The sequence below is a fragment of the Astyanax mexicanus genome, chromosome 16, assembly GCF_023375975.1.
Source record: "Astyanax mexicanus isolate ESR-SI-001 chromosome 16, AstMex3_surface, whole genome shotgun sequence".
NCBI lineage: Eukaryota > Metazoa > Chordata > Actinopteri > Characiformes > Acestrorhamphidae > Astyanax > Astyanax mexicanus.
In genome coordinates, this window is record NC_064423.1 from 8,171,231 (window position 1) to 8,197,500 (window position 26,270).

General features: G+C 39.3%; 1 protein-coding gene and 1 long non-coding RNA gene across 4 annotated transcripts in view; one reads left to right on the plus strand and one right to left on the minus strand.

Annotated features, from left to right (window-relative positions):
* Nucleotides 1-26,270, plus strand: part of LOC125782217 (uncharacterized) — a 530,592-nt gene that overhangs the window by 131,926 nt on the left and 372,396 nt on the right. The gene's annotated exons all lie outside the window — the stretch shown is intronic.
* Nucleotides 1-26,270, minus strand: part of lrp4 (low density lipoprotein receptor-related protein 4) — a 166,240-nt gene that overhangs the window by 26,516 nt on the left and 113,454 nt on the right. For all 3 annotated transcript variants that reach the window (XM_049465642.1, XM_049465641.1, XM_049465643.1), the window contains exons 8-21: nucleotides 25,914-26,039; nucleotides 24,250-24,375; nucleotides 22,360-22,494; nucleotides 20,154-20,279; nucleotides 17,306-17,536; nucleotides 14,380-14,536; nucleotides 13,332-13,549; nucleotides 5,399-5,575; nucleotides 4,149-4,274; nucleotides 3,710-3,918; nucleotides 2,915-2,996; nucleotides 2,644-2,749; nucleotides 1,499-1,700; nucleotides 43-232 (exon numbers count right to left, since the gene is read on the minus strand). In XM_049465642.1, coding sequence (XP_049321599.1) covers nucleotides 43-232; nucleotides 1,499-1,700; nucleotides 2,644-2,749; nucleotides 2,915-2,996; nucleotides 3,710-3,918; nucleotides 4,149-4,274; nucleotides 5,399-5,575; nucleotides 13,332-13,549; nucleotides 14,380-14,536; nucleotides 17,306-17,536; nucleotides 20,154-20,279; nucleotides 22,360-22,494; nucleotides 24,250-24,375; nucleotides 25,914-26,039 — 2,211 coding nt within the window. The remainder of the gene's footprint in view (nucleotides 1-42; nucleotides 233-1,498; nucleotides 1,701-2,643; nucleotides 2,750-2,914; nucleotides 2,997-3,709; nucleotides 3,919-4,148; nucleotides 4,275-5,398; nucleotides 5,576-13,331; nucleotides 13,550-14,379; nucleotides 14,537-17,305; nucleotides 17,537-20,153; nucleotides 20,280-22,359; nucleotides 22,495-24,249; nucleotides 24,376-25,913; nucleotides 26,040-26,270) is intronic.

A 26,270-nucleotide genomic window follows, 5' to 3' on the forward strand; every position in this document is an offset into this window, starting at 1 on the left:
TGATCACTGGTGGAATAGCAGATATCTGAAGTACAAGCGTACCCGTGGTTCTGTGCCGGTGGAACATGTGGATGTCCATCAGGTTCTCCAGGTTCTCCGCCAGCGTTGAGCGACCCAAGCCGGTCATTTTATCCGCGCTCTGGATGCTCTTGGACTGCCAGTCTGTCCAATAGATCTTATCTTCATGCAGGGTCAGGCCAAACGGATGAGGCAACTGCGTACCAATCAGCACCTTCAGGAGAAACACGAGAGTAAGGAGGACAGTGTGAGAAAACTCAGAATGGATTTATTTGGCACTTTGGGTCAATTGGTCTGAAGCCTATTCTAAACAGACTAAACGGCCAAAGCAATGGAGTTTTTCCATTACAAATCCTATTTAGTCCAGATTTTGATTTAGGATTAGCATTTTCACACCTGTAGTTGGGTTCTGCTGTCCGGACCAGTTGATAAGTTCATTTATTTGGAGTGTGTTTCTCTCTCTGTTTGGTTTGGTTTCACACAGTCATAAACCTAAACGCACCAAAACGTGCACCAATAAACCATGTGAACAGCTCCTCTGATTGGTCAGAGCTGTCAGATGTAAACGTGGTAAACAGAGTTGCACGGCTGCGGGCAGTAAATGCAGCAGCTACTGCGCGTGTAAACAGCATGGAGCAGAGTCAGTATTTGTAATTAGCATATATCAGATTAAACTGTGCCTTATCAGCAGTTTAGCTCAATTGAAAATGAGTATATTTGATAGCTGGGTCGGATCGAGGCCCGGTTGTTTTGATCCGCACCTGAGTGTGATTACAGGTTCACACATGCTCGACTAAACCACACTAAAAGTACAAAGAAACCAGAGTCTGTTATAAACTAATCAAATTGTGCTGGTGTGAAAACACCCATAATCTGGGGAAATTTAGACTCTATGTACAAGTGGTGAAAATAAATTATATTTTCACAACAATATTCTGTGTGTAATTATAACTTAAATCATGTAAAATGTAAATCCTGGTAGTTCCTGGCAGACTAGATGATTTTTTTAAATGTATTATAATATAATATAGTAGTTTAGATAAAATGAGAAACTTTTAATGATTTCAGCATTGAACAGGAGGAAGATTTCATGATGGAAATAAATGCTAGTGTAGCTGCATGTTCCACCTTCAACATTGTGCCAGCAGCTGTGTGTCTGTGTTTGTGTGTCAGCATAAGTAAAAAGTAATCGACTCTACAGTAGTGCTAAATAAAAGCTACCTCTGTAAATATTACAGGGGGAGAATTACAGGTGGGGTCTGGGCCAAATTAAGGTGATTTTTTTTTGCCCCCAAAAAAGAATGTGTTAAAGGTTTCCGGTTAATCGCATAGGTTCACATGTTAATGCTGACAGTAGTATTGAGAAGTCCTGCTCTCTGGTTTTTAAACATATTGTGGTGAGTATTTTAGATATTATGTATTGCGGTTATCGTAGGCATGTACTAAATCGTGAGCAGTAAACAGACAGGGTGGTGTTCACCTGTCTGTTGGATCCGTCAAAGTTGCCGAACTCAATAGTCTTCATGCCGGCGTCGGCCCAGTACAGTCTCTCGGTCTGATAGTCGATGGCGAGTCCGTTGGGCCAGGTCAGGTTTGATGAGATGATGACCACGCGGCTGGAGGCGTCCATCCCGGCTCGCTCTATCTTTGGGTTCGCTCCCCAGTCTGTCCAGTACATGAATCTACACAGAACCGAATACAGAACTGTTTAGTTAAGAAAACTGGGCTTGTTCGCAAACGGGACAATTTTTAGATAAGGCTAGAGTTAGTTAGCATTAGCAATGAAATTATTAAGAGTAGTGCTGGGCAGTATGGCCAAAAATGCATATGTATATTTTGTTTATTTTTACAGTTTTACAGTATATCACTGTATCACTTTATATTATTTTTTTTATTATTATTTTTAGCATGACTGAGCTTTAATATAGGTTTGTGAGTTACTCTACTGTAAGGCTTTAATTAGTATTGGGTTTTCTTGTCCCAAAAAATAATATATGAAGAAATCAGACTTTATTATCCGAAAAATTGCTAAAGAATGTAAACAACAGACCTTAAAAATAGATACTCTAACAAATTTAACACGACTTCCTTTACAAAATTAAAAATTATTTTAATAAATAGTTCCATAAACACTATAAAAAACCCAAAACACACAATGTTTAAGTATTCAAAGAGATATTTCTCAAAAGTTCTATTGCACAAGTTAGATACAAGTTTAATATCAATTTACTATATATGATTCCTGAAGCCATTATAAGCATTACAGTATTTAAATCGGCTACAATTCCCTTCTTTCTCCAGTCAAAAAATACATTCAGATCATCCTTCAAGCTACAGTATTAATATATTTAAAGGGCTGTAGTTACTGCTGTATTTAACTGAGATAAAAACACGCATGCAGTAGAAACAGCAGCAGGAGGTGTTCTGATTTCTCTGCAGGATGGAGCTAGACCAGCATTTGATTCTCTTCTCTAACGGAAAGAAACGTATACCTGCTCAAGTTCCCCCTGCAGTATACCGAACAAACCAATATACCACCCAGCACTAAATAAGAGTAAATATTGAGCATGATATCCAAAATTGTTCTCAGTTTTTGTGATTTTGAGATGTAATGCTCAGCCCTACCCTCCAACAGGGTCCACCACAATGTCCCGGGGGCGATCCAGGTTCTCCCAGATGAGGACCGTGCGCATGCTGCCGTCAGCATTGGAAACTTCGATGCGATCAGTACCTGATAAGTATCACAGAACATACAAATAAATTTACCAGTTTTCTACAGCAATTTTCTATAATCTGTATCAACTCATGTATTTTTCATAAAAAACATCTTCATTGATACAGTTCAGTTATTGTGCTTCAGCATGTTTGTGAGCATTTATCTAAAAGTCCTAATCACCAGCATCAGTCCAGTAGAGTTTGTGTGTGACCCAGTCGACGGCCAGTCCAGCAGGGCTCTCCAGACTGGTGTCCACCACCACCTGTAACAGACATTTACAATAAATATTAATCAGAATACAGAATACAGTCCTGAGTAAGAGTCACACAAGATACTGTATTTCCTCACCCCTGACAACAGGGGGCAGTGCTCTTCAACTTTCCTCACACGCTGGGCCTGCTCACACTTTATATTACATATAAACCCCACCAGGACCCCCCACCAGAACCCCCCACCAGAACTCCCCACCAGAATATCCACATTTAGCTTTGTATATATTGTCCCTAATGGCTTGGCTAAGACGTGGTAAAAGTTGAACTTTAATAACCAACCTAAACACTAAAGAGAAGAGCTTCAGTTTTACACAAAAAATGTAGCTTAAATTTTATTTATATTTATATTAAAGACACATTAGATAAGGCTGTAACAATAGGAAAAATAACAGTACAAAAAGTACAAATCAAATCGTGTCAAATAATACAACAATATGAAAAAATGAGGTACGCAAAAATTCTTTAATCTTTAATTTAAGCTAAAATATTTTTTTTTATGATAAGTCTACACTGCTCTGTTTATGAAAGCAACCAGTCAAGTAACTGATTGTTTATTCACAGTATTTCTAGGTCTCACATATATTTGTACCAAAACGTACAAACTGAACTGAATTTGGTGGATTGTGAGATTTTAGGAATCACTGAATCATTTCTAAAGACTCTGTAAAAGAGCTGTGCAGTAAAGTAAGCCAGTCTGACTGACCTCCTGTTTGGATCCGTTCCACAGAGCGCGGCTGATGGAGTCGGTGGTGACGTCGGTCCAGTAAATATGACCGTCTTTTGAGTCCCAGTCCAGCGCCACGGCGTTACGGACGTCCGCCAGGGGGACGACGTCATCCGACATGTCCTCGGTGTCGAAGCTGATCCGACGGATGTCCGTCCTTCGGGCAAAAAGCAGGAACTTGTCAAGACCTGATCAAAGACCAAAGGTCTCCTGTCAGTGTTCCAGATTTCAACAGAATTTTCCAACAGAAACAAACATTCAGACACTCTACACAAACAAGCAGCACAAAAACAGCATTTACAGAACAGACCCGTTTTATTACAGATCACATGTCCCCCAGGATTAATGATAGTGTCAGAATTATGATGTAACTGATAATAACTGTTACATATGATTACAGTATGATGGTGGTACTCACTCAGGGCACAGTTGTACTGGTCCACCTTTTTGAAGCCTGTGGGACAGGCACAGGTAAACGCTTTACTACTGGGGAGGCACAGGTGACTACAGCCGCCATTATTCGTCCCACAGCGATTACGACCACCTGGACACAAAAAAAGCAAAACAAAATGAGAGATAGGAAATCTGACTTTATATACTTAAATGAGCACAACATTTACGGTATGGTAAGTTATGTTACTAGGAATATTTCACATCATTTATATCGTGACACTTTGGGCAATACTTCAGTTTGGAATAGATACACAGCCTGGCCGAAAAATGATCTGGTGTTGCTGCAGTTGGTCTGCAGGTCTAGGTTCAGCAACAGTATGTGCTGAAAGAATGATGTCAGCTGACTACCTGAATATACTGAATATAGACCAGATTATTCCATCAATGGATTTTTTTGGCATATTCCAAGATGATACTGTCAGCACTCATGGTGCTGGGATTGTGAAAGAGTGGATCAGGGAGCATGAGACCATCATTTTCACACATGGATTGAGAGAGTTCACCACAGAGTCCAGATCTTAACCTCTTTGAGAATCTTTGGGATGTGCTGGATGGAGAAGACTTTGTGCAGCAGTCAGATTCTGCTGCAAGATCTTGGTCAAAAAATTATGCAACACTGGATTGAAATAAATCTTGTAACATAACTAATGGCGGTCCAACTTAATATATAGAGTGTGTGACCTTTTTTTGGTGATTTTTTTGGGCCAGGCAGAGTATATAAACAGAAGCAGTATAAAGCACAGCCTGGAAGATCAGACTAATCAATACTTTACTATTCATTTAAAATTTATACATTAACATTATTAGGTAATGCTTCATTTTGCTGCCTTAAGAAATGTCCTGTACTGAGGTTTAAACAATATTAAATCTCAAATAAGATTTTAGTGAATTGTCACTCAGTGCTTTGATGAGTTTGTAATCATTATATCATAGAAACTGATAACAGGGGAACACAATTAATAATTCAAAACCATTATATATAAAAAAAAAAAGGGTGGAGAAAAATAATGCTTGATTTAGTGTTCACACTGTTTCAACATTCTAATTCTCATTTAAACTAGTTTTGTCTTAATCTAAGAAAAAGCAGTCTACAACTATCGAAAAATTAAGTAAAATAAATTAAACGCTGAAAACATACAGGACAATAACTCGGCCAACAAACAGTGATCCTGGTTTCTGTGAGTGTGCAGGTACTTGTGAGTGTGTATCTCTAACCTGCAGGCTGTCTCTGAGGGTGCAGTGTGTGTATGTCCATGGGGAAGTGAAGCTTGTTGCGGATGATCTCCTGGTTTTTCCCAGTAAATTTGTTGGCGCTGTTGATGCTTTTGGTGTGCCAGTCGGTCCAGTACAGACTATCCTCAAACACTGTGATGGCAAACGGATGAGGAAGACCTGCAGAGAGAGACAAGATAAGGAGTGAGTGAAAGAGAGGAAAGAAGTAACAGAATTCATGAATACATTACTTCATTCTCCCTCATGATGTCTGTAATAGGGCACTGCTTTAATACAGTAAGAGCTCGCCAGGCTAAAGCACAGCTTCCAAACATGGGGGCGGAAGCATCACACTGTTGACATTTGGGTTTGGTCCAAAACAAAAGATCAGGTGTAAAGGGTGCTGATACCCATGATCTGGATCAAAGAACAAAAAAATGTTCAGACCAAAAGAGCTGGTCTCGGTCCAGATCAGCTGAACCGTGGTCGGGTTTATTTGCAGTGTAAATACATTTTTTTTACATAGTTTGAACAGGTCAGATCAATTACAGAAAGCTGAGGCAGGCTTTTATCACCCACTTAACAATAGAAGAGAAAGACTGGTGTTGTGCCGAAATCTGACTCATCTACATGTGCATTTACTTCACACAGCAGCAGTGTGCGTGCACACTGCAGTGTAAATTCAAATCTAACTGGACAAAATGTGAACAGTGTAATAAAATACATAAAAACACATTCACAGAAGTTGATGTTTATTTTATCAGTGGATCAGAATTGTAGATAAAACCTAGCTGTATTGGGGCTGATATTTGCTTTATTTTAAAATTAATCTGAATTGTTTGACAACTGCCTCTATTCACTGTCCACATTTACTGTACTTAAATGCAGATATTTGGATGTGTTTAGGATTAAAAAGCTGTTTTTCTTTGTCTATATGGATTTACCAGACCTGACAGATCCAATCCGCATTAGCCACTGTTACCATTAACCCCAGTAATGAATGCTTTTACGTCACTACTTTCTGTAGAACTGGTAAATAAACAGTAGGAGCTGGAAGCAAAGCTCACACTTTCCTTCATAAAAAAGAGAAAAATGCAAATGTGAGTAATTTTCCTGCATGCTTTACTCAGCCAGCGTTCTCCTCTTTATCAGATTTTCCCACTCAGCCCTTCACACCCCCCACCCACCTTCAGCTATTAGTGACACTGACTGTTATCTAAAGCACAGATACAGCTCTGAATGGGTTTGGCAGATGGTAAAGTTTCCCTCCCCGTTTGTCCCCTTAATCGCTGCTGCTTTTAATTAGCCTGTTTGTGGTTTAGCGTCGTTCTGCTGGAACGATTAAAGGAATAGTCTGGCCAAAAATCAGATTCCTCCCCAACATTTACCCTCAAGTGATCAGCAGAGACATGTCTGGTGTCTTAAAACGTAATTCTTTGGGTTTTTGCATGAGACACAAAAAACAGCTGATCTGTAATAAGTTTGTGTAGATACATACGTATATATATAATGCTTTTAAAGTCACAAAAAGGTCTATTATTCAGGGTTCATACACTTTTTAACCAATAAATCGATATGCCTTTCCATGCCTTCAAGGAAAATTTTCATGACCATACGATTTTTAAACGAGTGCAGACATTGACAATAAAACCAAAAATCTAAACTATTATCAAATTGATTATAGCAGGCCTAAAATAAATCTGACACACAATCTTTAATAATAAAATGTGTATCAGATCCTGAGAGCTCTTTTGTTTAGGGCTAAATTACTGAATTACTCTGAGCTGACGTGTTTGTTAGCTCAAAATAGATTTTTTCTGTCGATAAACGGAAACACATATTTGTAGAGCAAATTTCCCTGACTTTTCCTAAACTTTGTGTATTTTTATTTTTCCAAAAGGCTTGGAAATTGCTATTTTCAAATTCCATGACTTTTCCTGGCTTTTTATGACAGTACGAACCATGATTATTGTAGACACTCACACTCACTATTGTAGACACACACACACACACACACACACACACACACACACACACACACACACACACACACACACACACACACACACACACACACACACACACACATACACAAGATTGGCATATTTTGTTTATTTATTGTTTCTTCATGCAGTCATGCAGCTTGCTATCAGCTGCTGGAGCCCTGAGAGAGCACAATTGGCCTTGCTCTTTTTGGGTGGGTAGATGGCGCTCTCTCCCCACATCACTTCAAAGCGTGATGTCGATCAGCACAGGCATCTGTGAGCTGATGCATCGGAGCAGAGTCGCTGCGCTTTCCTCCAAACACGCTGTGATGCTACTCTGCAATGCTGCATGAGCAGCAGTTCAAAACGAGGCAGAGTCTGACTTCACATGTATCGGAGGAGGCATGTTCTAGTCTTCCCCCTTCTTGTGTTGGGGCATCACTAGTGATAAGGGGAGTCCTAATGAGTTGGTTGGGTAATTGGTCTTGTAAGTTGGGTAGAAAATGGGATCAAATAAATATATTACACTATTGTGTTCTGTCTCTACTGTCCAGGGGAGATTTCTACTAGATTTTTAAAAGGATTTGATTGAATTCAGTGATAAGAGCAATGTTGGCTGCTGATTATCATCTCACCTCATCTTCCTTAACTCATCCTTTCCTAAAGTATTGGACGAAGCTCCATCATTCCAGAGAACACAGTTGAACTGCTCCACATTGTTCTCAATGCTGGGGGCTTTATACCCCTCTAGCCTACGCCTGGCATTAGGCATAGCATCAACAGGTTTTTCTGCTCTAGGGAATTCTATTCTTCTTTTTTATACTTCTGTACAGGAACTTTACAAGTTAAACAAAACTTTTTGCATACAGTACGCTGTTGGCTCGATGTTTCTGATTGGTGGACTATTCTCAGCTACAGCAGTGACAAAAACTCAGGTGTTTAAAAACTCCAGCAGCAATGCTGTCTCTGATGCACTCACTGTACCACCAGCTCAACACTCACTAACACCTCATACACCACCACCATGCTAATCACTGCTAATCACTGCTGTATCTGATCCACTCACTGTACCACCAGCTCAACACTCACTAACACCTCATACACCACCACCATGCTAATACCTGCTAATCACTGCTGTATCTGATCCACTCACTGTACCATCAGCTCAACACACACTAACACCTCATACACCACCACCATGCTAATACCTGCTAATCACTGCTGTATCTGATCCACTCACTGTAGCACCAGCTCAACACAAACTAAAACCTCATACACCACCACCATGCTAATACCTGCTAATCACTGCTGTATCTGATCCACTCACTGTAGCACCAGCTCAACACTCACTAACACCTCATACACCACCACCATGCTAATCACTACTAATCACTGCAGTCCTGAGAATAACCAACTCACCACCCAAATAATAATAATAATAGCTCCTCTGCGGTGGGTCTATCATGTGGGGTCCTTAGTATTTAGAAAAACCGCCCTACTTATAAAACTGTTATCAGGTTCTATAAAGAAGTAGGTCAGGCTGTTTATTATTTCTGATGATTAACTATTGTTCTACTGTTCTTTGTTCTCCGTCCAGTCTCCTCCAGGTATGTGTAAAGTTGCTGTTCTCTGATCTTATCTAGAAAGAACGTGACACACGACCAGAACTACACCGACACCTCCCCCTCTCTCTCTCTCTCTCCCTCCCTCCCTCCCTCTCTCTCTCTCTCTCCCTCCCTCCCTCTCTCTCTCTCTCTCTCTCCCTCCCTCTCTCTCAATCCATCCTTTCTCCCTCTGTCTTTCTCTTTCCCCCGCTCTTTTTCTCCCTCTCTCTCTTTCTCTCTGTTAGTGTTCTGCCTTTTGTGGCAGCTGTAAGCACAGCTGCCGGAGATATGCATCTTGTACCTGCCCACAGGTGTGTTATACCTGCCCACCCACAAGTCAAACACACACACACACACACACACACCCTCCTGCATTCCTCTAATACCTGTTGAATGTGTCGGCTGAGAACAGAAAGAATGGACTGACTGCATGTCGACAGACAAGCATTTCGTCCAGCAGCTGTACTGTCTGTTCAGGCTGTACTGCAGCAGTCCATGTTCTAGATAATAGTGAATCCTAAAAAGTCAGAAACCACACTAAACACCTCCACAAGTTAGAGGAGAGTGTGTGATTTAGGCCTGCAGTTAGCGCTGTGCTAATTGGTATGCTACGAGGCGCCGCAGCCAAAACAATGCTGAAGTAAGCTCTGCATCTGAGTATGGGTATTAATATTTGTTGCCTCCACAAGAAATAAAGAGTATAAATACATATTTAATTAAAAAAGAACTAAAATAATAATGAGAGATCTTATTTTGTCATTATCAGAAACCAGATCAGAAAGCCTTCTCTAACATCCTGAGATAGCCCTCAGGGTTACCCACTGGCAAATGTTGCCTGATGGTAAACTGTGTGTTAAATAATTCAATTTTGAGAGAGATTGTCTTATGTATCAATTTTCTGTATCATATCCTAAAATCAGATCCTGGGTGCAAAACTAATGTAGATAGAATTAAAAAGCTCTTTATCTGGACAGATCTTTATTTTTATCCTTATCCTTATGAGACACCTAACTGACACCGACTGTATCGTTTTTAACAATAAATCCAGGTTCTGTTTGGGATCCAACAATAGTCAGAGTAAAGTATAAAGACTTTGTGGTGAAGATTCAATCCTGCCAACTCCTGGGGTAAAGATTTGATTCAACTGGCCACGTGTTGCTGCCTCTCATTGCAGGGCTTTCAACTAGCAATTTTCAGTAGGATAATGCTCACTTACACACAGCACACACACCTTCAACGACTGTGTTGAGTGTAGAGCAGGAGCTACAGGCCCAGCTATAGCAACATCTGTGGGTACGTGTTCTGCAGGATGCCATACAGAACCTGTACACCTCCATGACCAACTGTCTCAATGCCATCTTGCATCCAGGATAGAGGAACCAACAGGGTCTAAACTAGAGCTCCCTTTGAGTTACTGAACAGTTTTCCCCAATAAACTAACTTATCCTTTCACTCTAATATATCATCATTAAACAGATAAAGATTCACTACATTCCAAATTCTTGGTGCATTATTATTATTTTGTGTGCTGTGTGTTGTGAAGAATGTCTCTGTAGACTGAGGTGGACGGGGGGGGGGGGGGGGGGGGGGTAAATGGTCTACAGGGCTGTATGTGTCTTGCTGATATGAGATAATTGGTGTAAAATTGTGTTGGATAAAAGATGCTCAGTTTAAAGGCTCTGCTCTCCATTGGCTCCAGTATGTTTGTACATTATTGCAGTTACACCACTGCAACCCAAAATCTGTGCATCATTACAGCCCTAAACCGAAAACAAGCCAATCAATTTCACACACTGACAGTGTTCTGGCTGATCAATTGCATTTGATTTAAAACCAAAAAAGGGAAATATAATATTTTATATTTCTGCAAACTATCAGCATCCACTATCAAACTAAACGCTGCTTGTTTTTCTGCGTGTGGCCGCCTCAGCGGCTCGTTCCTGTGGCCGTGTTCATTCAAGCTTTTCCTTCTGGAAGGTTCCAGACGCCCGTGTGGTTTCTGAGCCATTTTCATGCGCGATCCTCTGGGCTGGAATTCCACACACTGGCTGGGAATGCTGAGCCGGAATGCTGTCTGTAAACCCGGCTTTCATGCCGGATCACATTTCACCCCCACAGTACCCCTCCGGCTCCGATCGACCAATCGCATTCAGCCTCGGCACATCCCCGATGCGCTATGAGGTGGATGATAAACCGCTAAACGGCCAGCGTCCGGCTCGGCCCACTGCGGCGCTGGTCCCAGCTCCAGCTCCTCATAAATTTTCCGGCTTTCTACAAAAGTGGATCTGGAGTGTCTCTCCGTATTAAATTTGGAGGAAATATCACAGGGTGAAGGCACCAAAACCACAGGACGTTCTTCAGTCTGTGGAAAACTCCTAACTGGAATGCGCTTAACCTTCGTGAACCCTACGATCATAAACATTAGAAACACAGCAGCTTCTCAATAACAGGAATTAAAGGGCTGATATCAGGCAAAATCTCATTTCTATTACCCTTTGATGTAGATATAAATATAAAAGTAAATTTGAGGAAAACAAAGCTGCAGAAACAGTTGCAGTTTTGAACATACTCATTGTTGTGATGTCACAGAACATTTACATATACCTGTCTTTTAGATTGTAGCAATTCTTATGAGTCTTATGAGATGAACGTTACATTAGCTGTAGCTCTCCAGTATCTACTATAAACTACTAAATTAAATAACAGTGAGTAAACAGTGTACTTGGAAACAAAAATCAAAACTTATATGTGAAAATGTATTTAATAAACATGTTTAAACATTTAGTAAAGGAGTTTAAGGTCTGTATTTGCCGTAGAGGATTTTTCAGCATAACAGAGTGTGTGACCGCAAGCTGACGTCCACTTAACATAATTTATGCAAGCAGTTGATGGAGTTTTAAGGGTTAAAAGTGTCTAGACTGCTCCATCCATTACCTGCACGGTCCTGAACACAGTAACCAAAAACATGAAGCACAGTCACGAAACACACAGCACTGAAACAAATCTAATTTCCTCTTTAACATTACATACAAGATCCACTTTATTAAAGTGAATGTTCTACAGTAATGCAGGTAACCAGAGCCAGCAGTGAGAGAGAGAGAGAGAGAGAGAAAGAGAGAGAGAGAGAGAAAGAGAGAGAGAGAGAAAAAGAGAGGGACAGAGAGAGTAAGAAAAAAGAGAAAGAGAGGGGGGTAAAGATGATTTATTATAAGTTAATTATAACCGCGGGTTGTGTAGAGTGAGAGAGACGGCCAAAAGTTGAAAAAACAACAAAGAGGGTCAGTGTTTACTAATTTGATTTAAATTCACTATTCCAGACTAGCTTCTTCCATCATTTTCACTCATCTCAGAAGATTTTGTCATGTTTTCATTGTATCTCTGAATGTAAAACAGGAGGAGGAACTGTATGAAAGAAGCTATTATAAACGTCCACCTCATCACTGTAAGTACCGTATTTTTCGAACTATAAGGTACACTTAAATTTGTTACATTTTTCATTGTGTCTTATAATCCAGTGTGTTTATAATCCAGTGCGTCTTGTGTATAAATTTTATCAGTTAGGCTGTAAGGAGCAGTAAAGCCACTGGAGCACTATTAGCATTAGCCGCTAGTCGTGCAGCTCTTTAGCTGTTTAGAGATGAGCATTGTCTGCGTGTATCCTGCTCCAAACCCTAGCTAAAATTGCTGGTGCAGCATTAGCATTAGCTGCTAACTGCAGCGCTAGCTCTTTTGCCGTTCAGTATATTGGACTCTATTCTGTTTGTTTACTGTGTTAAAACATGCTGCGTGGGATGAATTGCTAGATCTAATATCGCCCTGGCTTACCGGAACACTCAGGGTTCCGCGGTGTAACTCTGTCGGCCGGCATTTACTAGTGCTAGCGCTGCTAACCATGGCTAGCGCTACTGCTAACCAAGCTAAAATATTAAATACTAATACTACAGTATTATTACTCACCAAAATAAACAGTTTTCAGAAGAGAAAACTGTGGTGATTGATATTTAGCGCTTGTTTTACTTTTTACAGTTTTGTTTACCTAAATCTAATAAAGTTATTACTATGTTTACGCAACATACTTTACATTAATAAACTGCAGGCTGAAACCTGACCATAAAGGAAATAAATCTTTTATTACCTCTATTATATAAATAAATATAGCTCTGTATTTAAATATTTCGTTAGTGGGGCACTTGTGGGGCACTCAGTTTGGAGATCTGCACAAGTGCAGTTTTGCATACTTGAGTTTTGAGTATTCATAGAGATGGGAGCCTGCTCCTGTGTAATGAGAGGAACACTTCAGTGGGTTTGCATATTGGATATAAGTGAATTTTGACTGAACGGACGTACCCTGGCTGATGACGGCTTTCCGGTTCTTTCCGTCCAGGTCGGCCCTCTCGATGACGTGGTGCTTGGCATCCACCCAGTACATGCGGTGTCCAGCGTAGTCGATGGTCAGTCCGTTGGGCCAGAACAAGTTAGTGTCTGCGATGATTCTGCGACCGGATCCGTCCATGTTGGAGTACTCAATACGGGGGGTGTTGCCCCAGTCTGTCCAGTAGATCTTTCTGTACACAGAGAACCAAGCTCAGATCAGTTTAAGTTCTGGAACTATAAGGTAAGTGAGGTAAAACTCCACCATGGTGTGATGTTAATTAATGACCTAAATCATTACATACTCTCCTCAAAGGAGTCGTCAATGTGATTAAAGATATATAGATATTTAAGGTATTTAATCACATGGTAGTTCACTGAATTCATGGTACCTTCCACACAGTGGATATTCACTGTATCTGAAGAAGCAAAACAGCCCCACATTATGACTGGCCCACCACCATGCTTCACAGTTGGCAGACGGACAGGGGATTTTTCTGGACCGGACAGCAGTTACCAACAGCATCCTCTTTCTGACAGACCCAGGTCATGTTCCACTGTGTCTTTAGCTTTAAAACTTGCGAATTGCACTTCCAATTGTGTTTCTTAAAAAGTTTAATGTCTTATTATATCCATATCCTTGCTTATGAAGAACAATCACCTCCTCCCTAGACTTCTTTACAATTTCATGGACTTCACCATATTTCAAAGACACCACTAACTGTCTAGAAGGATCTGAGTAGCTAAGTCCTTTTAAATCGGTTTAATTGCTGCTGGTTATGGTTCTGTTCACATCTACAGGTGCTTTTAATTCCAAACATCTGATTGAAACATCTGGTTTTGAGCATGGTAATCTTTAAGGGGTTGAATATTTAGGTTGCCCTTTGTTAGTTTAGAGCCAAGCAAGGTGTACTTTTCCCGTTGTTGATAGCGAAGACACACTTAGACACCATAAATCAAGCTGTGTAGTGCACAGTTGACAACTCAGCTATAGATCAGTAAAACAGGGCTCTCAGACTCTTACCCTTCGATGGGGTGCAGAGCGATTGCGCGGGGTTTCTCCATACTCTGCCATATCAGAACCTTACGGTGCGTCCCGTCCAGATTAGCCACCTCGATCCGAGACGTTCCCGAATCCGTCCAGTACAGCTTATCATGGATCCAGTCGATGGCCAGACCACCTACAGAGAGAGGATAATGATAATGAAGCATTATCTCTTATCAGTGCAACACACAGAGTTGCAGCCTGTTCTGAATGTAGTGAAGAGTCAACAAAAACAAAACACACACACACACATACACACAATGTGTGATTTATTGTATATAACTTCAAAAGTTTATTAGCTTTTATATGGGCCATTCCACCAAATGGGTGCTATTAGCTTGTTTTTGACATTTAAAAAGCATGTTTAAAAGCAAGTCCCCTAATTCCTTTGATTTTCTCTCAAGAAAATATTTGTTTTAAAATGCTTGACTGCATGTTTAAATAATTTATATTTTTGGCACTCATTCCTGTTACTGGAATTCACTCCTGTTATTTTTATGTTTTGAGTAACAGCAATGAGCTTTTAGCATAAAATTAGCAAAAACATAAAAAATAGCTAAATGGCGGCTATGCTACACTCTAAAAAACAGAGGTACGATATGAGTACTTTTTTGTACTCGAAGGTACACTCTTCATAATTGTACCCTCAAAGGTACCATATTGGTCTTTACAGGGTCAGATTTGTTCCCTCTGAAGTACAAAGTCATTTCTAACAGCAATAAGTACAAATTTGTACCATTTAACCAGCCAAAGGGTACATTTAGTATTCTGCATCACTGTACTAATAAACAGTATGTATTTAAATTGCACATTTTTTATTTAAAAGCCAGACAATTTTGGATCATCTAGTTTTTGAGCCATATTTAGTTGATGATAATGTTTATAATCTTTATAATCTTTACTGGCACAAAAACCATGGGTACAAAAAAGGACTTTCACTGAAAGGTACTTTTTTGTACCTTAATGAAAGGTACAGCCCCAGCGACAAGCTTTGTACTCTTTTAAGTACAAATCTGTACTTACATTTCTTAGAGTGTAATAGCATGAGGACACTGAGCACATTCTAGTGATTTTTTTTTAATTGTATTTTAAAATAAACCAATAAGATCTAAGAATTAATTTAGGTAACAGGACAGAGTGTTGAGATTGAGCTCCTCAGTCATAGTTACAATAAGATCAAATATACAGAAAAACAAATGAGGGAACTTAATTTTGGTCTTATAGGGTCTCATAATCTTAAAAAGAACCAGCTGATGTCACTTCCTGTTTTAGATGCGAGCTGTTGTAGAATGTTTCAGATGTTTCAGATGGGGAAATGTGTTACAGTAACAGGACTTTATTTTAAAACCCAGGGACACTACTAAAATGTGCATTTTAACTTAAATATTCTGGATTTATTATGAAATAGACTTGGAATCACAAAAATGCAAAAATGCAAAACAAACAAAAAAAATCTCTGAAGGATTTTTTTTTATGGTAAAGTTTATAGTTAGAGAGTGGGGACAGGTAACAAACCATTTTTTCAGTGTTCTGAGTAGTAATAATTATTATTTTTTTATATTTTTTACTTTTGCAATTAGGTACAAGACACTATGCTTAATAATAAAATGTATTTTAAAGTTATTTTGTGTACACATTTATACATGTAATTTCCTGGGGACAGAAATGGCACCCATTTGAAGAAATGGCCCATATACTATACAAAAAGAGCATGTTTAATAATAGTAGCAATAGTAGATTTTAATATCATAAACTACATACAGCTAAATTATTTTTCAGACTTTATGCAGTTAATTTAAAGACAGTGAATAGTAAAATATTTTAATTTAAAGTTCTTTAGTCTCTACAGTCACTTCTATGGCTCTGTATATAACTAATGACTCGTCTAAAATAAGTACACTTTTATTCACAGCATTCTGTGAATCATTCACGATTTGCAGTGTGTTGTAGAGAAGCAGCATCATCATCATCCTCATATCAGAATCACTCTAATCATTCCTGCAACTTTACTGCTTTTACTCCATTGAGAGCAGAGCTTTATGAATTGTAATAAAAAGCTGAATTGTGTTAAAATGTATTTTTCAGTGAAGTTTTAATACTTTAATAGAATAAGTAAGTGCATTTTCATTAGGAGTGATCGCTCTGAGGCGCTGCTGCAGGATTTACAGTCTCTTATTGAGAGAAAACTGCTGCTGGACGCTCCAGCCAGCATGAGGTCAGCAGAAAACTGACTTTTTTTTCTCTTTTTTTTTTACGACCACACCAGTGTCCGACATTATAACGTGTGTGATTCCATCTGTGGCTGATTTCTGAAACAGGGTAAAGGGCTATTAAACCCGAACAGCTTTCCAGAGACGGGATTCTTAATGTTTTCAGCTTTACAGAGGCCGTCCAGATGCACCGGGCAGCGAGAAGAAGTTCAGGACACGGACCATAAAACACAGAAACTGCAACAGACTCAATTCTACAGACTAGCTAAAGTGTGCTGTGCTTTACTGCCTTGGAATAAGATGAAACATTTAGATTATTGGATGTGCTGTATCTAATATTAGCACTGAATGTAACATTTCTCCATCCACTTATCAAACAACTGGAGGTTTAGGGAACACTATATAAATATCTAATAATATGTGCCTCTAATTATGAATGTAACATTTATATTTAGACATATCACATTAGATACTCACTTAAATACGTAAATAAATAAATCTATGTGATATATGAGTTATTCTTGTTGTTTGTAGTGTTATCTGCTGTATTTGCTGTGATATACAGTATTGATCAGAGGAGGATGGGTCTGTGAGTCTCGGTTCCTCTCAGTCTGAAGTAGTTTTTCTGCCACTATGCTGAAAGAAAGATGAATAGTTTAGACCGGACCTGAAACTGTAAAGAAGAGCTTCAGTACCTGGGCTTTCCAGTCCAGTAGACACCACCTCCTCCACGTTACTGCCGTTCAGGTTGGCCTTCATGATTCGGTCCAGAGTGACGTCCGACCAGAACACCAGCTCTCTGCTGTGGTGGAAGTCGAGTGCGATGGCGTTCTCCAGATTGTTGAGCAGAAGGGTGTACTCAGAGCGGTGCGGCAACACCTGCCGGATATCAATCCGATTCGCAAACAACAGCACCGGCTCCGGACCTGAGAGAGAGAGAGATATATATACAGAAAGAGAGATACAGAGAGAGAGATACACAGAAAGAGATAGAGACAGAGAGAGATACAGAGAAAGATCCACAGAGAGAGAGTGAGATGGAGAGATACATAGAGAAAGAAAGAGAGAGATGGAGAGAAATATAGGGAGAAAGACATAGAGACAGAGAGATACACAGAGAGATCGACAAAGAGAGAGAGATATACAAAAAGAGCATGAGAGTTACAGAGAGAGAGAGATACAGAGAGAAAGAGATACAGAGAGAGAAAGAGAGATACAGAGATAAAGAAATAGATACCGAGAGATTAAGAGAGAGACAGAAAGAGATACACCGAGAAAAAGAGATACAGAAAGAGAGAAAGAGATACAGAAAGATAGATAGACAGAAAGAGATAGAGACAGAGAGAGATACAGAGAAAGATCCACAGAGAGAGAGTGAGATGGAGAGATACATAGAGAAAGAAAGAGAGAGATGGAGAGAAATACAGTGAGAAAGACATAGAGACAGAGAGATACACAGAGATAGACAGAGAGAGAGAGATACAAAAAGAGCATGAGAGTTACAGAGAGAGAGAGATACAGAGTTAAAGAGAGAGATACAGAGAGAAAGAAAGAGAGAGATGGAGAGAAATACAGTGAGAAAGACATAGAGACAGAGAGATACACAGAGATAGACAGAGAGAGAGAGAGATACAAAAAGAGCATGAGAGTTACAGAGAGAGAGATACAGAGTTAAAGAGAGAGATACAGAGTTAAAGAGAGAGATACAGAGAGAAAGAGATACAGAGAGAGAAAGAGAGATACAGAGATAAAGAAATAGATACCGAGAGATTAAGAGAGAGACAGAAAGAGATACACAGAGAAAAAGAGATACAGAAAGAGAGAAAGAGATACAGAGAGATAGATAGATAGATAGATAGATGCAGAGAGAGATACACAGAAAGAGATAGAGAGAGAGATACAGAGAAAGATACACAGAGAGAGAGTGAGATGGAGAGATACATAAAGAAAGAAAGAGAGCGATGGAGAGAAATACAGCGAGAAAGAGATAGAGACAGAGAGAGATACACAGAGAGAAAGACAGAGACAGAGAGAGAAAGATATAGAAAAAGAGCATGAGAGAGATATAGAGAGAGATACAGAGAAAGAGAAAGAGAGAATGAGAGAGAGAGATAGAGAGAGACACAGAGAGAAATACAGAGTTAAATAGAGAAAAAGAGAGATACAGAGAGAGAGATACAGAGATAAAGAAATAGATACAGAAAGATTCAGAGAGAGAGAGAGAGAGAGATACAGAGAGAGAGAGAGAGAGAGATACAGAGAGAGAGAGAGAGATACAGAGAAAAAGAGAGACAGGGAGAGAGAGAGACACAGCGAGAGAAATACAGAGATACAGAGAGAAAGAGAGATTAAATTAAATCAAAAGTAATATTAAATCAATGTACTCTCACAGTAACTGTGCAGTGAAAATCCACAGACATGAGGAGAACCACAGGGCTGCAGTCTGAGCCCTGAAACACTGAAGCAGTGTAACTCACTACCCAGCCTCTCTTTGAGAGGCACCAAAATCAAGTGTCTTCCATATGGAGATGATCTAGACTTGCTGTCATATATTAAAGAGGGTCTCCCAAGAAATCTTATAAGTGCTGGAGAACTAATAGTAAAAAACAAAAACTAAAATAATGAAATTTCAAATAAGGTCTTAAAATCAGAGGAACCACAACTTTACAATGAAGAACATCAAACACTTTAAATCATACACATCTCTGGGGAAAAGCTCAGCTCCACAGGAGGTTTGGGCTTGGCTGAACTTACAGAGAAGGCGAGAAGAGCTCTGTTTGCCATCAAAAATATGTTCCAAGTCTGAGTCTATCAGAACCAGGTTCTATCAGAGAGCTGGGTTTCAGAGAGAGTCTGGGATCCCTGAATCGAAGCAATTAACAAGTTTAGGGGTAGAAGTGTAAAATAGGGAACTAAAATTTACTCCAAGGGCCGTATTTCTATCTATAGACAAGACATCTATTGTAGGTCGCGCAGCTGTATTATATTTAGGATTGAACACACCTCACTTCCAGACCACCACGCCCATCAGTGTAGATTTATTCCTAAACTCTGATGCTATTTTAACGGCATCGGCACAAGGCATGAAAGTAGACTGTTGACGGGGTGTAAGACAGCACGGAGCATCAAAACGTGCCTTTTGCAGGGTGTAACATAGGCCCAAAGTTAATTATTACATTAATAAATGTAAAAGAAAAATAAATAAATCTGAGAAAGTAAAAGTAAATTAAAGTGAATCAAAATAAAACAAGAAAAGAAAAAAGCAATGAATCATAAATGAGTCAACGAGAATCAAAGGGGAAAAAAATAAACCAAAACTCAAAGTGATTCAGATTAAATAACGAAAGTAAAAAAGTGTGAATAAAAGCAAAGCAAAGCAACAAGAATCAAAATAAATCCAAATGAGTCAAAGTAACTTCAAGTGAATCATTACAGTGAATCAGCACATCAAAAAGATGAGCATGATCAAAGGGAATCTAAGGACAGCAGAGAAAACCAAAATCAACTGAGTTCTAAATCAGAAAACTTGCTTTATTTACTCACCCAGAGCTTTACAGCTGCGCTTATCGGGCCGGAGCTCGTAGCCTTGAACACACCAGCACTGGAACCCCCCCTCAGTGTTGGTGCAGCCCTGACTGCAGTATCCCTCATTCGCACACTCGTCCACATCTGTACACACCCACCCACACACACAAAACATTCATTAGACATTAGACCTACTCTCTGACCACTGACTTTGTTTATTTGGGTTCATTTTAATGTTATATAGAGTTTTATAGCTATATACACTCACATGTGTGCATGTAAAACTCTGAATAGCATTAGAATAAACCCAAATTAATAAAGTATGTTGTCAGTGAGCGTTTATACCTGTAAAACTATATTTAACAATTGAATAAACTGAATCAAAAACCCAATAAGTTTGTTGCTGCACTGATCATACAGGACACTCTGTAGTTGTATAATAATTACAGACTGTAGTTCTGTATCTGTTTTTTCTGTATACTGTATTATTATCTTCCTTTCACCCTGTTCTTCAATACTCAGAACCCCACAAGAGAGAAAACCACCACAGAACAGTTATTAGTATTTGGGGGGGCGGAGACCTGTGGGCACTAATGAAGGACTAGAGGATGAGAAACACTGTAAACTGTGCAGCAACAGATTCAGTCTGTGACTTTACTTTATCTACAAGGTGGAGCAGCTGAAGTATGAGTGTGTAATAGAATGGAGGACAGTGAGAGATTCAACACAGTGTTTAAAAACTCCAGCAGCACTGCTGTATCAGATCCACTCACTGTACCAGCTCAACACACACTAACACCTCATATACCACCACCATGCTAATCAGTGCTAATCACTGCAGTATCTGATCCACTCACTGTACCACCAGCTCAACACACACTAACACCTCATACACCACCACCATGCTAATCAGTGCTAATCACTGCTGTATCTGATCCACTTACTGTACCACCAGCTCAACACACACTAACACCTCATACACCACCACCATGCTAATCACTACTAATCACTGCAATACTGAGAATAACCAACTCACCACCCAAATAATAATAATAATAATAATAATAATAATAATAATAATAATAATAATAATAATAATAATAATAAAAGCTTTTCTCTTCTGTGGAGTTTTGAGTATTGAAGAACAGAGTGAAATGAGGAGAATAATAATAAAGTATACAGAGAAAAATATACAAAACTACAGTCTGTAATTATTATAGAACTCCAGAGAGTCGTGTATGATAAGTGGAGCTGAGAAAATGGACGTGTGTAGAAACAAGGGGGTGTTCATAATGTTATGGTTAGTTATACACACTGACTGATGAGATACAGATCCTTCAATGTTTTGATCAGTTTTTTTTGTGCACACACACCGCAATGCACACACACACACACACACACAGAGAAACACATGTCTACAGAAGCCGTGTACAGTGTGCCAGGATTCCACTGTGGTGAGACCAGGCACATTCCAGCCGGACTGAACAGAGGGTGAAGAGAAGAAAGATAGGATAAAGGAAAGTAAAGAAAGAAGGAAGGATCGCTGCTGTTACTGGAACAGCTTCAGTCAGACTGGAACCTGAGTGCCTGCCACCGCAACCCGGAAACACACACACACACACACACACACACACACACACACACAAGCACTGTAACAGCAAAAATATAACTTCTCAGTTCCCTCTCCTCTTTCTAATTTTAATTTAAAAATGATCAAAGCTACCCAGAGATATGCCTTAAGAAAAACATTATTTTAATTATGATTAATAACAAAATATTGTTGTGATTAATACAATAATATACTTAAACTATTTTTCCGTGATTGATGTCATTAATATAAATAGCATTATTTTTTTTTGAGTGTGAAAGTGTTTGGGAAGGGCGGCTCATTCAAAGTGTAGCAGGGGGTCACCGAAAACCCTAATCCACCACTGGTCACATGACATATGGCTTGTCACTGATAAATTTAAACAAAAAAATATTTTACCCAAAATGCCAGTTTCCCTTCGTTTCTCTCTCTGAATTTTCAATTCAATTCAAAGAAGCTTCATTGGCATGACCATTGTTAATTACAGTATTGCCAAAGCATTAATAAATTAAATTATTAATTAAAAAAAAAAGAACAACAATTCATCAGTTATGACATATATATGAACAATTCATATATACCTAAAAAATCCCTAATGTTAAGTTTTCTTTCTCTCTCTCTCTCACTCTCTCTCACCTTGGCAGGTTTTTCCATCGTCTGAGAGTTTGTATCCAGTGTGGCAGGAGCACTGCACTAAACCGCGGCTCATCAAACACTTCTGAGAGCAGCCGCCGTTACCCACGTTGCAGTTCCCTTCAGTGGACCTGGGACCTACACACACACACACACACACACACATACACACAAAGAAGACAGGTTATATTCACTGCTTATTATTAACTATTGTTTTTTTATGGGTCTATATACTCCATATTCATCAACATTTAGCTGATTCTTGTTTCAGGGTTCAGGTTGACGTGTTTGATGGTTGGAAGCGCTGGACTGCAGCTCACTCCTCTCACAGTGCATTTACACTGCTCTGTCGCGTCAACGCACATGTTCGCACTGTCCCCTCCAACTGGTTGCATGTGGGCGTGACAAAGGCGCTCTCTGCGTCGTCCAATTAAATCGTTCCAATACATTTAAATGCTTTTATATAAGCTGTTATAATTTCCTATAAATTAAAAAAATATAAATGTTTATTAATAAATGTAAATGTTCGATTGAGCTTTATTACACTGTCTAGTGAGCAGAATATAGGCTAACAAAAGCAAACCTATCCAATTAAATTATATATTAATATTTTAAAAACCACTAGAGACCCCAACAATCTCTGCAGCCTCTCTCCATGCTGTATTACTGTGATCAGAGTCCCTGTAAATCAGCAGGGTTTTAATATGTGAAGCAGGAAAGTCTGAAACTTCTCTTCCAGGCTTCTCTGGACGCTTGAAAGTGGAAATACATTTTTTCTGCAGACACGTATCAAACCAACACCTGCTCTCTGATTGGATAGAAGCATCGCGTTGGACGGATTCATTTGCATAAAGTTTAGCTCGGCTCAACTTTTACCGCATCGCAATGCATCCCCCGCTCTTGACGCATCGGACCCATGATGCACCGCGCGACTGCGTCTGACGGAGGCGGCTCTTCCCATTGAAAATGAATAGGATCCGTCGCTGTGCGTTGTCGTGACGGAGCAGTGAAAATGCACCGTCACTCTGGAGCTGCATTGCTTTATTTTACACCACAAAAACCCAAACAGAGAAGAAAAGTCTAACACACCTCCTCCTGTGTGGAACAGATCCTGATGCTTAATGAACTGAAAAATTCTACAGAGGATCTAGGACAGGGGTGTCCAAACTACGGCCTGCGGCCCGTTTCCCTTTGTGGAGCGGCCCGCGAGGTATTTTAGAAATAGAATGAAAGTTGCCCGCTGTTAAGCAGGTTTTTATAATATGAGATTCAAAGTTTGAACGTTAGGTGTCAGAAACGGGCCAAAGAGTCTAAAAGCGGAGAGGATGCGCGTTTCTATCGCAGAAAAACGGGTCAAAGAGTCTAAAAGCGGAGAGGATGCGCATTTCTAGTGCAGAAAAACGGGGCAAAAGAGTCTAAAAGCGGAGAGGGTGCAAATTTTTATTGCGGAAAATCAGGCCAAAGAGTCTAAAAGCAGAGAGGGTGCGCATTTCTAGCTCAGAAAAACGGACCAAAGAGTCTAAAAGCAGAGAGGGTGCGCATTTCTAGCGCAGAAAACGGGCCAAAGAGTCTAAAAGTTTAATATTAAGAGACATCATGAAATTAAACATCAATTTGAAAAATCTTAGTTTACACAACACTGTCAAAGATAAAGATAGTAAGTCAAGTAAAATGGTGTGTAAATTAAATAACCAGAAAAAAAGTATTATTTAAAGTGGTATATTTAATTTTTTGTTTAATTACAGAGTGTGGCCCGTGACTTCAAATATATTTCTCCTTCTGGCCCCCAACAAAAAAAAGTTTGGGCACCCCTGATCTAGAAGATGCTACTTACTTAAAGGAGCAGTTCAGTGACAAATCAGTGTCTTTGTGTGTGTGTGTGTGTCTACTCACGGCAGTCTTGGTGTGGATGTTCATCTGTTCCGTCTCCACAGTCGTTTACTTCATTACACACTTTGCGCTGACCGATGCAGCGTCTGTTTCCACACAGGAACTGATCAGACGCACAAGGAGGAGCTCCTGAATAACAGAAATACAAATATTAAAAATGACTGTTCATTAAAGTTTAAAATTAGGATTACTCACAATAATTAGGCTACTAATGCTTCAGTGACTAGAGGCAAGAGACCCAGCTCTGTTATTACTGTAATTTCTAATACCCATTATCATCGCAACAGCGTAATTAGCCTCAATACCATGCTAGCCACTGGCTTCGCTTAGAATTGCTACTGTGATATTAGCATTTGCAGGTAATTGTTAGCCTCGATCAGCATTATTTTCACCATGTTGATCACAAGCGATATTCTTTAGGGCCCTTCATATCCAAAAACCTGACTGGCAGGGCTCTCCAGGGGCTTCATTTATTAAGGGAACTTACTCACAAACACAGGCCTGAAATGTGCGTGTGCAACATCTCACTCAGAAACTTTGATTTATAAAGAAAATTTGGTTTAAGCTATGTGTGCTTCCATATAACACAGCAGAAAGAGAGGGAATTAGCAGCACATAAATGCACAAACATCCTCATGCATCATGTGTTCATACCACATAAACCAAGACTATGAAAAGAAAGTCAAGGAAGGATTAAGGAAGATTATCACTCACTTGTGTAAACTGTGTAAAACGTGCTATTAAATATGTTTTCCTGCATGTTTAAAGTTAAGTAAAATAAAGTAAAATGCTTATTGCATCTTATTGTACTTTAATTGAAGTATTATTTATGCACAAGCTTGTCTCAACTTTATTTGTATTTTTAATTGTTCCTTATACTTTTAAACTCCTTTAAAAGGGTGTGATACAAACAGCTTATAAAAAAAAGCTTATTATCATTTCCATTATTATTGATATTATTGGTACTACTAGTATTACTGTTATTTTTATTGTTGTTATTATTAGCATTATCAGTACTACTATTCTTACTGTATGAACAAATTAAGGGCAAAAGATAATAATAAACCTTTATGGGCTTTACATTCTTCAAGATTTCCCTTCTTTGCCTTTCCTTTCTCCATTATTCCAGTGAGGAATGGATGGGGAAGTGTTCGTTAATTGATTTGCATGAACCATACAGTAGTGTGAAAATGTTTGGGCACCTCTGAGCATTTGATTTGATCAAATGATTGATTTGAAGAGGATTTTCCTTTATAAATTATTGGTTGTTTACGAACCTGCCTAATTTTGTATAAAGAATTATTGGACACTTCACATAAACTTCATTTTACTTCTCAAATATCACTGTGTTCTTCTGCTATATGATATACTTAACTGAAATTGCAGATCCGAAAAACCAATGATTTATAAAAAAATCATGAAAATTATCAGGGGTGCCCAAACTTTTTCTTACCACTGTATATGGGTAAATGTGGGCGGTATAAAGGCAGAACACTGGGCTGTTTCAGCTGAACAGGTTTTAAGGAAACAGTGTTCAGATGTGCGTGTACACAGTTTTATATAGCTGAATTTTTGGGCACACACTTTAATTCAAGATTTCACACTGAGCTTTATAAATGAGGGCCCTGGTGGTGTGATGAGTTGTGTGTGTGTGTGTTTGGCGTTACCTGTCTTTTCACAGCCTTCTTCATCACTGCCATCAGAGCAGTCATCCTCACCATCACATCGCCATGACAACCGCACACACCGTCCCGACGCACAGCGAAACTGATCCGCCATACACATCGAGATCGCTGCGGCAACACATGAAAACATAGAACTGTCAGACATACTGTACACAGCCCTCTAAACACTAAATAAAGCAGGTCAGCCAATCAGAACAGAGCTCATTTACATATACAGTGTCAGATATATCAACAGTAAAATTATTAAGGACATTCCAAATATCTGAACCCATAATACAGCACTATGGCTATTGTTGGAGCTGGACAATATGACCAGTATTGATATCATGATGCCTATAG